The following is a 12,891-nucleotide window of genomic DNA, read 5'->3' as shown; positions in this document are numbered from 1 at the left end:
GTTTGCAAATATCTGCCATTTTTTCCTGTAAAAGGGTAGAAAAGAATTTATCTCCATAGGCCTGATCTTTAAAATTTTAAATACGTGAATAGTTTCATTAACAGAAAGAGACTGTTAATGAAAGTAAAGTTATTCATATGTTGAAGTGATTGCAGGACTGTGCTCTATATTAGGAAATAATGACTTTGTAACATGTTAATAAATTATTCACTAGTATATATATTTCCATTTAGTAAATTGTATTTATATTACCATGCACAAGCCATAACATTAATGAAATAAAAAAGATTTATTCTCACTAATGTGCATGCTCAAATGTATGAAAAGTACTTTGAAATATTTTCAAAGAATTAATAGCAAATTTAGCACACAAAGCAAATATATACATATCTTTTAGCCTTAGTGTGATCATTGAAATTTACATAAAACATCTATTACTTAAAATCAAGATCAAGGGCAGAATGGACTTTCTATTGAATACCGAAGTAATTTCAAGGAAAATAGATGCATAATGTGGCATTATAAAGTGGTAACTTTAGTTCACTCAACAGTACCTACTATTTCAATTATTAGACATGAAAATATACATGTATTGACTTACCCTCATTTTTGCACAGGCATCCTGTGTTGATTCTGTGCCTCTAAGCTCTTTTACCAGCATAGAACCTAAATACTAAAATAAGAGTACATTCAATTTTCTGTAGTTAAAATCCAGAGCAAAGACAAATCTACAAAAGACTGCTAAAAAGCTGAGGAAACCAGAATAGTAGTAGGTAGCCTAAATATTATAGGATTTGGATTTTTTTTTACTATATACTTTGAGATACTGGAATTTCAAATGGAGGTTGCTACTCCATATTCTGTATAAAACAGGAACATTTACTAACAAATGAATTTAGAGGGAGAACTTGTAAGTGGTACCAGCAAGTAGTTCCTCAAATTAAACAGAAAGCACTCCAGAGTGCCATCTTAAAAAATTGCATCTGATTGCAAAACAAAGCATTTACCACTTTTTTTAAAGCAGCCATCTGCAAAAATCACATCACTGTATATAATTATAGAGTTGCAGAAGACAGTAAAGCTAAGCTGTGTGCAGCTGATGTGAGCCAATCAATATGCACAGATAGTTAAAATATACTGGTTTCAGAGTAGCAGCCGTGAGGTCTGTATCCGCAAAAAGAAAAGGAGGACTTGTGGCACCTTAGAGACGAACAAATTTATTTGAGCGTAAGCTTTCGTGAGCTACAGCTCCCTTCATCGGATGCATTCAGTGGAAAATACAGTGGGGAGATTTATATACATAGAGAACATGAAACAATGGGTGTTATGTGTGTATGGTAACACCCATTGTTTCATGTTCTCTATGTATATAGATCTCCCCACTGTATTTTCCACTGAATGCATCCGATGAAGGGAGCTGTAGCTCACGAAAACTTACGCTCAAATAAATTTGTTCGTCTCTAAGGTGTCACAAGTCCTCCTTTTCTTTTTTTAAAATACACTGTTTCTAGGCCTACAGTCAGAAAGTCTCTTTAAAGACTTTAGTTCACACCTGTGTGCCACAGATATGCGGACTGAAAAAAGGTAAAAATGTACACTTGTTTCAGGATAGATAGTAGTGGAGCACAGTACAGTACTGAGGGCCATAACCTGGTGCATTACAGCTAAGACAGAAAGGTAAGAAAGCCCTGTGCAACTGCATAAATATACGGTAGTCTAGTTTTATTCAGTTAAGTATTGTAGGTTATAAAATAAATTGAAATTGAAGCATATAAGCTAAACATCTGTGATTCTATCTAAGTCTTGGATCGAGTCCCAGTTAGGGACAGATTCTGCCCCAGTGAAGTGAATGGGGGTTTTGTTATTGACTTCAGTGGAAACAAGATTGGGCCCTTAAGATAGAACATTCACATTGGAACGACCTTTGATCTAAGAACATTTAAACTAAAGCATATAGTCTTAGGGTATGCTTACACTTAAAACTGGTACAGATGTGTTGTCTGCTTCAGTGTAGACACTCGCCATGGCAATGGGAGGAGTTATCCCATCGCTGTATTTAATCCACCTTCCCAAGAGGCAGTAGCTAGGTTGACGGAAGAATTCTTCCATTGACCTAGAATTGGCTATACTGGGGGTTAGGCTGGTATAGCTACTTCTCTCAGGGGCATGGATTTCTTACACACTGATGTAAGTTTTCAGTGTAGACCAGCCCTCAGCTAACGTCTTTCTGTGCTCCCTTTACTGTTATAGGCCAGGTCAACACCATAAACTTACATCAGTATTGGAAAAATCCACCCCCCTGAGCAATGCAGTGCCGACGGGTGGGCTTCTCCAGTTGACACAGCTATCATCTCTCGCAGAGGTGGATTCACTACGTCGGCAGGAGACGCTTTCCTATCTGTGGAGTAGCGTCTTTACTGAAGCGCTACAGCTGCACCATTTTACGTGGAGACTCACCCATTGCTTATCTACAGTTTGGGCAAGACTGGGCCTCCCTGTTTGTACAGGCCCAAGGAGAGGGCACACAGGAACTGCCCCTGCTCTTTTGCTCCTGTGCTCTGCCCCTGCACAATGTGGTTCCTGTGCTGCTCTGACAGCAAGGCACAGGCACAGCCACTTAACATTTCCTCCAAAACTTTCACATGGGCAGACAGGCATGGAAAAAATGTCTCTTTCCTCATCAATGTCGAGCCCGTGGCAGAAGGAGGGCAAGGGAGGGAAGGGAAAGCCAGTCCCAACCCCCAAAGTGCTATTAGACATGCAGCAGCAGGCTCAGCTCTCCCCACTAGCGACCCTTTGGGGCTAACAGCTACTGAGAAGGGTCCTCACACCAGCTGAAGAGCAGAGGTGGCCAGATGCTGCCTGCAGGAAAGCCAGAGGGATGAGAATCCAGCTTCCTTCTACTGCCTGTGCTCACAGCAAAGGGGAGGAAGAGCTCACACCCCAAAGAAGGCAGAGGACAAAGCACAGGTGGCCAGGTGCGAAGGAGAAGGAATGGTGCACCCTCTTAGAGAGTAACAACAGCTTGGGCTCCCTGAAGATTTTGTCACAGCCTCCTGGAGCTACAGCTGAGGCATTGCACCTTTATTCCACCCCAAATGAGAGTCTGTGTATAAAAGAACGTTGGTGCCCCATGTGTTTTAATATCCTGTCTTCTGACTGATCCTGCAGGGACAAAGAACTCATGATCCTTGGTTTATGCACATTTTCATCTAGTGCCATGGAAATAATGGGCAATGGTTATATTTGATTATGACTTCACTGCTGGATCAAAGCGCAAGGTAAGATGAGCTTTGAGAGGAAAAGTTTCATTAAACACAAATAGCTGCCAATTAGTAAACTTTGTAAGGGAAAATATGGAAAAAAAGCTGAAAAGTGAAATGGATTTCATTTTTTTTGTCTGATACATGTAGGATATGGGGCCATGAGCCCTTGAAATTTTACCGGTGTTTGTAACGTCTTTGTAATAGATACCTTACTATCTGAAAATTCTATTGTGGCTGAATTTGTGTGCTGTGTGTATAAAAGCATCAGTTTATAAGATTGGGGAATGCGGCATGGTCACAGAAAGTGTGCCATTTGCTTTCATTGTCACTTGGATAGCCCTGTAGCCTTTTTCTGATGGCATCATTTCTCAGTTGCTATAGATGCATGGGCTGTAATACATCAGAGAACCAAAACAAAAAATATTTCTGATGTTTGCTTCTTATTTATTAACTATGGAATTGTTTCAAAGGAAATACGTTGGTCCATTAAAAATAAAGAACAACCTCCTGTTGCTGGAAAATATTATAAATTAAAAAACTCAACACCGTCAGCATTTAACATGATCAGAAACACATATATATGCAATCTATCAGAAACCAAAGCACTGATTTTACCAATACTTACAAATGCTTTATAATCACATGACTGGAAGATGAGTTTCTCTGGGTGATGTTGCCAGTACTGTACTGGAGTTGATGCTGTCGCTTCGTTAGGTGGTCGTAAGGTAATTGAAGGTTCTCCCCAGTCTCCTGTCTGAAAATCATATTTATTCTAAAAATAACATAGGTTGCAGGCAAATCTGCTATAAAGTTAGCTCTCTATTGCTCTATCTAATTTACATTTATTGTGTACTTACTATCTCTATGTTATGTAAATAATATAATATATGAATACAACTTGTATAATACTTTTCATGGTTTAGTTTATAATCCAAGAATCACCTTCTGTACAGTTCAGTGATGCTTGAACTTAATTTGTTTACTTTTTGAATAAAATAAGTAAACACTTGAATTCTTTCAAAAACATGATTAAGTTTGAAAGATATGTATGAAAATGAGAGCTCTTGAAAAGCCATAAGATATAGAAAAATCCCTCCCATTCATAGAAAAATAATTCTGCTTTGTGTTTTGGAGATTTTTCTACACAGCTAACAAATTTCCTATTACCCCAATTTATGTCATTAATTGATAATACAATATGTATATTTTCCCAAACAATCTAAATAATTCAGACTGTGATATGATTTAAATACTTATTGTCTACAAACATATAAGGCTAAAAAGCTAAATATGCTGTTGTAATTAGGCACAATTTCACTTCTTAGAAAGCAAAAAACAATTCTGAAGAGTAAAATTTTGTGCCAGGGCAGTGAGCCACCACCAGCTAATCAAAGACAATTTGTTGCCACCAACAGTCATCAACAATTCACTATGGAATGAGGCAAATTCATAATATGATTATTTTTCAGGTTAACAAAAATAGTTATAAGCAGACCTTTGAAAGCCCAGTTGCCTAATGTATTGTAAATGTTTTGTATGCATCAATTCTCTTTGCTGTGAACAATTCTTACTGTTTTATATCATTTTAAGTTTCTCCTTATTATCCCCCAAATTTTAATCTCCTGAGCTAGGAGCTGTGTTTTTTTTTTACTCATTTTTTAAATCATTATTGTCTACATTATTCTTTCCTCTTTAATCTCTCTACCTATACATTTACTTTGATCACCTTTTATTGATGTCTGCCTGTATATTTAACACTATTTCCTTTTCACATTCACACTTAACATTTGTATTAATGACTACCTTTGTCTCTTTCTGTTACCCTCTTCTGACATTTTTCTCAGGGCCAGATATGTCTCCAACCCACTCCAGGATAATCAGCGGGCTTGTAGTTTTCTCCTAAATTGTTTCATCAGGGTTATAGTTTGCTCCCAGAGTAAAAGGTTGTAGAGTTCCAGTCCAAAAGGCCATCACAAACTTGATGATTCAGACATGGATGTTCCCCATCATGTATAATTCTGGGGCTATGATCAACCTTCAGAAATTCTCTTTTTTCTGCAACAGATTCTCTCTCTCTCCCTCTCTCTCTCTCTCCCCATTTTCCTCTCCTATGTGATTATTTTCTACTTTGATTTGTTCTACCATTTTTTCTACCACTACATCTACAAGGATATTTACCATCTTTGCAATACTTTTTTCAGTTTGGGTTGGAATTGGCAACAAATTGTTGGCAGTTAATTAACATGTAATTTAATAGAAAAATGGAATTGGGTTAAGATTCCTTTTAAAAAAGGTTATGGAAACACTTAATTGATGTAAAACATATGGAAATATTCTAACCAAAGAGCGATTTAAAAGTCTAGCAAACTACCACCTTATCAATTAAACCAGGACAGAGTAAACAAAACAAGGATGGTACATCCATTTTCATGTGTCACACAGTAGTGAAAGGACAGAAACTTGCACAACTTTGCAATGAAAAGCAAGAGGTAACTCTGGAAACATCAATATTACTCTGCCAATGTGATAACTTAAAGCAAGTGTACACATCATAAAACAAGTAGAAGCCGCTTAACGCCAAGATTATTGCTCCCATCCACAGATGGTACAGTACAGTAATTCACAATCTGCCTATTTAATGTTGCTTAGATACTCCAAAAATAGGGACCTTATAAGTACCTAGCAGCTCTACGGAATGTCCCTCTGCAGAAGTTAGCAGTATAGACTGCATAGCTGCAACATTCACATTTTGGAAGGAAAGCAGTGTTGCCACTGTTCCAGTTAGGGCATATTGTGATGTGTTCAGAGAATATTCACCCTCTTTTACAGAAATACTGATTCAATATGATTAAAAAGAAAGGGCATTGATTTGGAGCCTGATTTTCTTCTCTCTCAATTCAATGCAGGATTTACTACCAGCTAAAAGGAGAGCAGGATTGAATCCTTCAGGAGACTTTATGTCGTCCTTAATAGTCGATTGTTCAAGGGCCCCTAGATGTCAGAACACTTGAAATCCTCTTGCCTTAAGGCTTTTTTGTTTCAGTAGTGGCTTTTAATGAACTAAAGATCTGCTGGACAATTTATAGGAGGAAACTGTTCTGCCGGGGGGCATGCCTCATGCATGTAGCAAGAGGACATTGCCATGGACCAGGCCTGATAAAAGGATGGATGGAGTAAAGAAGCCATAAAGGTAATGCCTTTGATCCTTGCTTCTTGAACCCTGACTATTTCAGGGGTTTTAATAAGGTAGGAACAGGAGTCCCACAGTAGAGATGACACTGGGTCATGTCTCTAGACCCCCATGCTGCACTGGTCCAAAGAGGATTTACTCCCATACACAGAGGACAGATAGCAGTAGGAGATTAAATGAGGAGCAAAATGAGTAAATTAATTTACAATTTGGACCATTTTTGCACAAAAGATATTAAAAGTAAAAGTATTAAAAAAACCTTTAAAAGCTGTTCAGGAACCAATATTTCAGTCTCTGAATGGAGAGCAGTGGCAGGAGAAACAGTGAATATTGCTAACAGACAGGTCTAATGTATAAAGGAGCTAAGAAGCAACAATCTTGAGGAAGTAAGAAATAATCTTCAGATGAAACAATAAAGATCAAGTATGACACACTTGCAGAGGGACTGTACAGATACCATTCCTTTGTATTAATCACTCTATTAATAAATACAATGATAGAAACAAAGACCCTATTCCCTTTCAATTTAGATAAAAAAAATTGATAAAATTACCCTAAAAGTGCTTGGGACTAGAATGGTGGATCTAAATACATAACACAGCTGAGAGAGCTACAGAAACCTGCTGTTACTGACAGACTATTGGAGTTGAAGACCTTTTGTGTATTCCAATCAGCATCTTCTCGTAGAGATAGCAACTACTAAGAAATGCTGCAAACAATTAAACATTGTATGCGTGGATAATTTTTGATTGATGAAAAAAGAAGGCATGTTACCCACAGAGCCCTGTAATGCTCTTTTGTAACTATATCATGTGTTCTTTAGCATTCAGCTGAAGCTATATTTTCATCTCATTTCTTTTTGATTGCCTCCTACCAAGCTCCTTATAATTTTAAACAACGCTATTGCCAATACCCGCTATTTCTCCTAAGTCAATAATAGCAGTTACTATTTGAAAATACTTAGACTGGAACAAATACGCATGCCTGTATAAACAGAGCAGTAGCCTTTGTCTATCCTTACTCCATCATCTCCCTACTGATTTTCACCTTCACTCTTCCCATCAGGTCTAAAGTTAGATTGTAAACTCTTCAGGATGGGGACCATGTCTTTCTATTTATTCTGTGGGGTAACAGGGCAGACTCTACGACCCTGTGTAGGAATAAAGGGCTTTTCTGTTGAGTCAATAAAATGCTGTACTGAAATTTAGGACAATTATAGCTGAGTCATGTTGGCAGGGGAGTCTAGTTTATTCCATCCAGGATATAAAGGAGTGGAAGCAGCTCTTTGGGCAAGAGGAGATCCTAAAGGGAAACTGTAGGGCTTGAGGAGGAAGCTTAGGCTTAAACGTTTGAGTTACGAATAATAAAAAAACCTGAGGGGTGAGTTTGGATACTAACTCATGGTCCGTATATTGGGATTCAGGCCATTCACAAGTACCTAATGCATCTTCAGCCACTATAAAAATAATACAATGGTCTCCATTTGTAAGCTACGACACTGGACCTATCATCTTTAATTTAGTTTTAAATAGCACGTATGTTCTTGTAAATCTTTTGATTTCAGTACTTTTATTTGTAAGACCCAGAGATAACCAAACAACTAAATATTTCATATTACAACACACCATATATGTGGAGGTGATATCGCTGTGATGAATTGGAGACACATGTGATAAATTTATTCATTACATGTCTTTAGTTTGTCAAATACCAGAGCAATTTATCACATGCTTGTGGTGGCATCCCATGCCCACTAGTCTGTCTCCTTGGGGCTTATTTTAACATTCCATACCACTCCCCCCGCCCCAGCTTCCAACAGCTACTGTGTTGTTTGTTTGTTTTCCCTAAACTACCCTGAGAGAGAAATGTTTCCTTCTCTTCCTTCCTACAAATATGGATTTTCCCCTCACAAAATTACGCCAAACCAAGTCCAGCGGGGCAAGATTCAGTCCTTTGTCAGTGATGGATTTTCTAGCCATAAATGTCAAAGCTTTGAATTCAAGTATCTCATGTTCCTACAGTACTTTATATCACTGGGAATGGGGAGACCTCCAGCTTCCCAGTGGACCACACCATTCTTGCTTCTCGCCCTAGAAAAGACTGATTTATTAGATATTAATTAAGTGACACTGAAAAAGTAGATTAAAACTATTAGGCCATTTTTAGAATTGCTGCACATACGTTAGTTTTAATTTTTCCCTCCTGCAGTTTGACTCAAGGTAACTAAGGAATCTGACTGCAGAGACAGAGATGTCAGAAGTAATCCCCAAACAATTTTTATAAACTCTCTAAACCATTCATAATCTCTTTCTAAAATATGGAAGGTACAAAACTTGACACAGAAAAGCTAGAGTAGGCCTGTTTTAAAGGGTTTTAAATTTTGTTTTTTAACTGAGACTATTTGTTGTAATTGTCCACCAGTAAAGCCAGGTGCCTTAGTTCCAGCGCTATGCATTAGTTACCAGGACTATAAACAGGAGCACACACAAGACAGTGCTTTTAGCTGAAATTTTAAAATTTTTGTCCCTGGAGGAATTTTAAGTGTTCTGTGGACCAGTCAAAAATCTAGTTCAATTTTTTTTTAACATCCACAGTCAGAAGATAGATTTCCTATGGCCATTTCAGAACCTTTCAAATCTTTGTTTTTGATTCAAATGATTCAAAAAGTTTCTTGTTATGCTTGAAGAAACTCTGAAACTTTCTAAAGAATGGTAGCTGAGGTATCCTTCTACCACAGAGGTAATTCAAGATGGCAGTCATGTCATGTGTATGGGACCTTCATGAGCCTCTTAAAAGTATCATATATGGGGAAAACGTAAACTATTAAGAGGGTGTTCCATACAGCATGTTACAGATAACTTTTTACTATCACTTGAATAGCACAGTTTTTCACATAAATTACATAAATTTGGGGCATTATCAAGGTCACATATAATTCACAAAAAATGGCTTACTGCCACAGCAAAGAGGGCATCATCTCAAAGTTCATCAGTTAGGTATGAGGAATGTAGATCCTGCTTATTAACAGGAAGGCTGATGCACAAAACAGGGTGCACAAACTAAGCAACTTACACATTCTTGCTTTAAAATAAATGAGCAAACAAAAAGTGCTGGAACAGGCATCAAATCTACAATGAGGTAAGTTTTAACTTAACTCTAGAACTAAAAATTCCTTCATCTCCAGTCACACAATCAACATAAAACTAATCACACACCATGATAAATGAATGTACACACACATAATCCCACACGTCAGCAGACAGTACAAATTGTTTTGCAATTTCAACACGACACCCATATATAAGTACTAACGACATCATGGCAACACATTACACTTCCATACAGTGACAACATAGCCGTTTATTACAGCATCTTACATTATGAACCTGATGCATCGATGAGAAAGGAAATCCTGCATTCTGGTTGGTCCATATCTCACAGACAGAAGACTGCTAACATAAACAGAAAACTGCATCTCATCTTGTAAATATTAATGCACTACAACCATCAAAAAGCAGGAATAAGAGTATGAAAAGAAAAAGATAGCAACAACAGTTTAAAAATGGCAGCACCTAGAGTCAGTTTTCATTTCTTTGTTGACAAAACATTTTTTGGACTTACTTAAAAATATAGTTTATTTAGAGACTTCAGAAGAGATTTCACACTGCGCATACAATAAAAATAATTTAATCAGAAATGCTGGTGAAACCCAGCTCTGTAAATAGAAAATAAATAAACAAAAATAAATAAATGGAAAAAGGTGAGAGAGGAGGCAAAATGGGTTGCTTTCAGTTTGTTTTTTACCAGTCAAAAGGCCAGTTGTATTTTGGTTTTCGAGTTACATTGGAGCGAGAGGGTTCACAGAGATTTTTTTGGGTGGGTGTGAAATCAGGAAAAATTAGTAATAGTGAAATAACTTTAAAATTCCATGTGCACTGTAGCTATTAATAGAGGAAAATGAAAGAGAGTAAGGTGAAGTGATCACCAACCATCTCCCTCCAACAGTAATTCCCTTTCATTCAAACATTTAGGGCCCAATACTGCCCTCTACTGCATCCCTCTGAAGTTAATCAAATGGGCAGCATTGGTCTTATACTGTCCATCCAATATTTTACAAGAAACCTGCATTAACAACAGTAAAGTAAGGATCATATTGCAGTAACTGTAGCAAAAGCAACAGAACAATATAGGCATAGCGTCTGTCAGCCCCTTTTGTGTATTTCCTTAGTGGGGATGCCATCGAGAAAAGCCACTGTGACACTACAAGAAATGCTAAGATAACATTTCATAGTAGCCAAGCAACTAAAATAAGCGCCAGATGTGGGAACTGCCCACAGTATCCTGAGTGGGCAGCAACAAAAGGCACTAAACACATGAGAAATGCAACTGCAGCCTCTAAAATAGCTAGCAATTAGTACATCAATAGTTTAACTGCAATATACACAGCATAGCTGGCAGCTAAAGACAACACCAAGAATTTAATATCAGTGTCCAAAAAAGTTAGCATTCAAATAGACACAACTGTGTGCAAGAAAGTGACTCTTGCCCTTACCTTTTGCTGTGTGAAATCTGGATGCCTTGCAGGGTGACAGGCTAGGTCACTGCTAACATTCTGGTGACTGGCAAAAGCAGATGGGCTTTCTCTGGGCTAACCTGCAAGTCCTCCCAGATTGGCTGGTAGCAAACTAGTATCTTTCACTTGTCTTTATTTCCCTCAAGTTTCCAGAGATATTTTTTTAAAATGTTATCTCCCCCCATAAGTATCTTTTAAACCCTTCCGTATCTGTTGTTCACTTTTTGGCTCCCCATTTTGTTTCCCAAAAGTCATATCTCCTGGTTCTGTATCCCACTGGTGACTTTAATAATTTGAGTTCCAGGATCCACAGGACAGTACACTTTGATGTCATGAAATATCTAATGAAAACATAGCCTTGACCTTTCCAATTTCCTTCTTGTCCATCCTGATTCTGCTATCCATCTCAAAACATATCCCCACATCTAAGGACATTGCTTCTGGCCCTCCTGTCCTCCTCAGGCTCACCCTGCTACTAACTATCTTGAAATACATTTCCCCAGTAGCAGGGCCAGGTGTTAATGCAACCCCAAATACTCTTCTTGCCCACATATTCTTAAGCTGTTTCACAGAGTATTCTTTCGGGTCACTTGATTCCTCTTTTTATCTACCCCATATTCTCAGAACTTCTCATGCCTACTCTTCCACTGAAGAGGCACTCCAGAATGACTTTCTGACTGCCTGCAGTGACACTTGGGTGAAGGAAGGGAACTACGCTTTTGCAAAACTAACTATATTTATAGTGCATTAGTAGTCTACAAAGGTACTTTTTACAGTTAATATTAATTCTCCTAAAGAATTACCTCAGCCCAGCTTTACTCTGTATAATGGAGTACAATCTTCTATAGAACATATCTCATTTAGCAAGGTGTTAATTGAGTTCTGATTTGGACAAAATGTTCATAGTGACTAACAGCTTGATCCTGCAAAAACTTACTGCCAGGTGCGACACTGATTCCTGTGTATAGTCCCAGTGAGCAGGCTACCCACAGTAATCAGCCATACACCCAGTAGTAACTATTTGCAGGATCAGGACTTAAGAGAAATTATTTTTTTAAATGTAAAAGTTCTGAAAAGAGGCACTAAAGTGATTTAAAGAGCATTCTATATGACTATAGCAACATCCAATGGGATGTAGCACTTCTCATAACACAGTTCTGTGCTACTGATGTTTCAGTGGATAGAAAATTTAGGCAGAGAGGAAAAATATTAATGTTATAAAGGACAATGGGTTTTTATGCAGAAACCAAGATTTTCCTGCCACTGAAGAAAATAGTATTTAGCATTTACTGTATACATCTTCTGTGGCTTCAAAGTGCTGAACAAACAGTAATCAATGAAGTATCAAATTCCCTGCGAAGCAGCTAAGTAAGTTTGCTTTTTTTCTATTTTGAATATGGAGAAACTGACCAAAGAAGAGAGATTGAGTGACTGTCCAAGGTCACAAACTAGTTAGTAGGGGAGTTGGGATTAGAATTCAGGAGCTACCAATTCCCAGTCCCCTAGAACATGCTACCTCAAAACAAGAAAAGAACAAAATGTATAGCCACCCTCCTATCTGAACAATAGTGTACACAAACAAAAAAAACCTTGGCCACTTAATACCAGGAACACAGAGCTCTGTGAGAAAAGGTTAGCAACTAGCAACATTTTGCAAAGGGATACTGTGAAGGACAGAAAAAATGTCATCAGCTATTCCTAATAAATATTAATATATGCACAAAGAAATAAATGCAAACTATTAACATTCAAACAAAACAACAAAACATGCATATTCATATGAAATCACATTCCCACAAAATAGATACAGATAGATCAAATATACAGGAGGTTCCTCAGATCATTGTCCCATTACAACTTGG

At 37.7% G+C, this 12,891-nt stretch overlaps 1 protein-coding gene across 10 annotated transcripts in view; it reads right to left on the bottom strand.

The window, feature by feature from the left end:
• Positions 1–12,891, bottom strand: part of ANKS1B (ankyrin repeat and sterile alpha motif domain containing 1B) — a 754,152-nt gene that overhangs the window by 49,445 nt on the left and 691,816 nt on the right. For 7 of the 10 annotated variants that reach the window (XM_084617338.1, XM_084617336.1, XM_084617339.1 and 4 more), the window contains 3 exons: positions 9,834–9,908; positions 3,892–4,020; positions 602–673 (listed from right to left, as the gene is read on the bottom strand). In XM_084617338.1, coding sequence (XP_084473464.1) covers positions 602–673; positions 3,892–4,020; positions 9,834–9,908 — 276 coding nt within the window. The remainder of the gene's footprint in view (positions 1–601; positions 674–3,891; positions 4,021–9,833; positions 9,909–12,891) is intronic. The other 3 variants (XM_084617337.1, XM_084617341.1, XM_084617340.1) reach the window with 2 other exon arrangements.

The sequence above is a fragment of the Lepidochelys olivacea genome (genome assembly GCF_965140295.1).
Source record: "Lepidochelys olivacea isolate rLepOli2 genome assembly, chromosome: 1".
NCBI lineage: Eukaryota > Metazoa > Chordata > Testudines > Cheloniidae > Lepidochelys > Lepidochelys olivacea.
The sequence above is the reverse complement of the archived record's forward strand: the minus strand, read 5'-3'. Positions and strand labels throughout refer to the sequence as shown.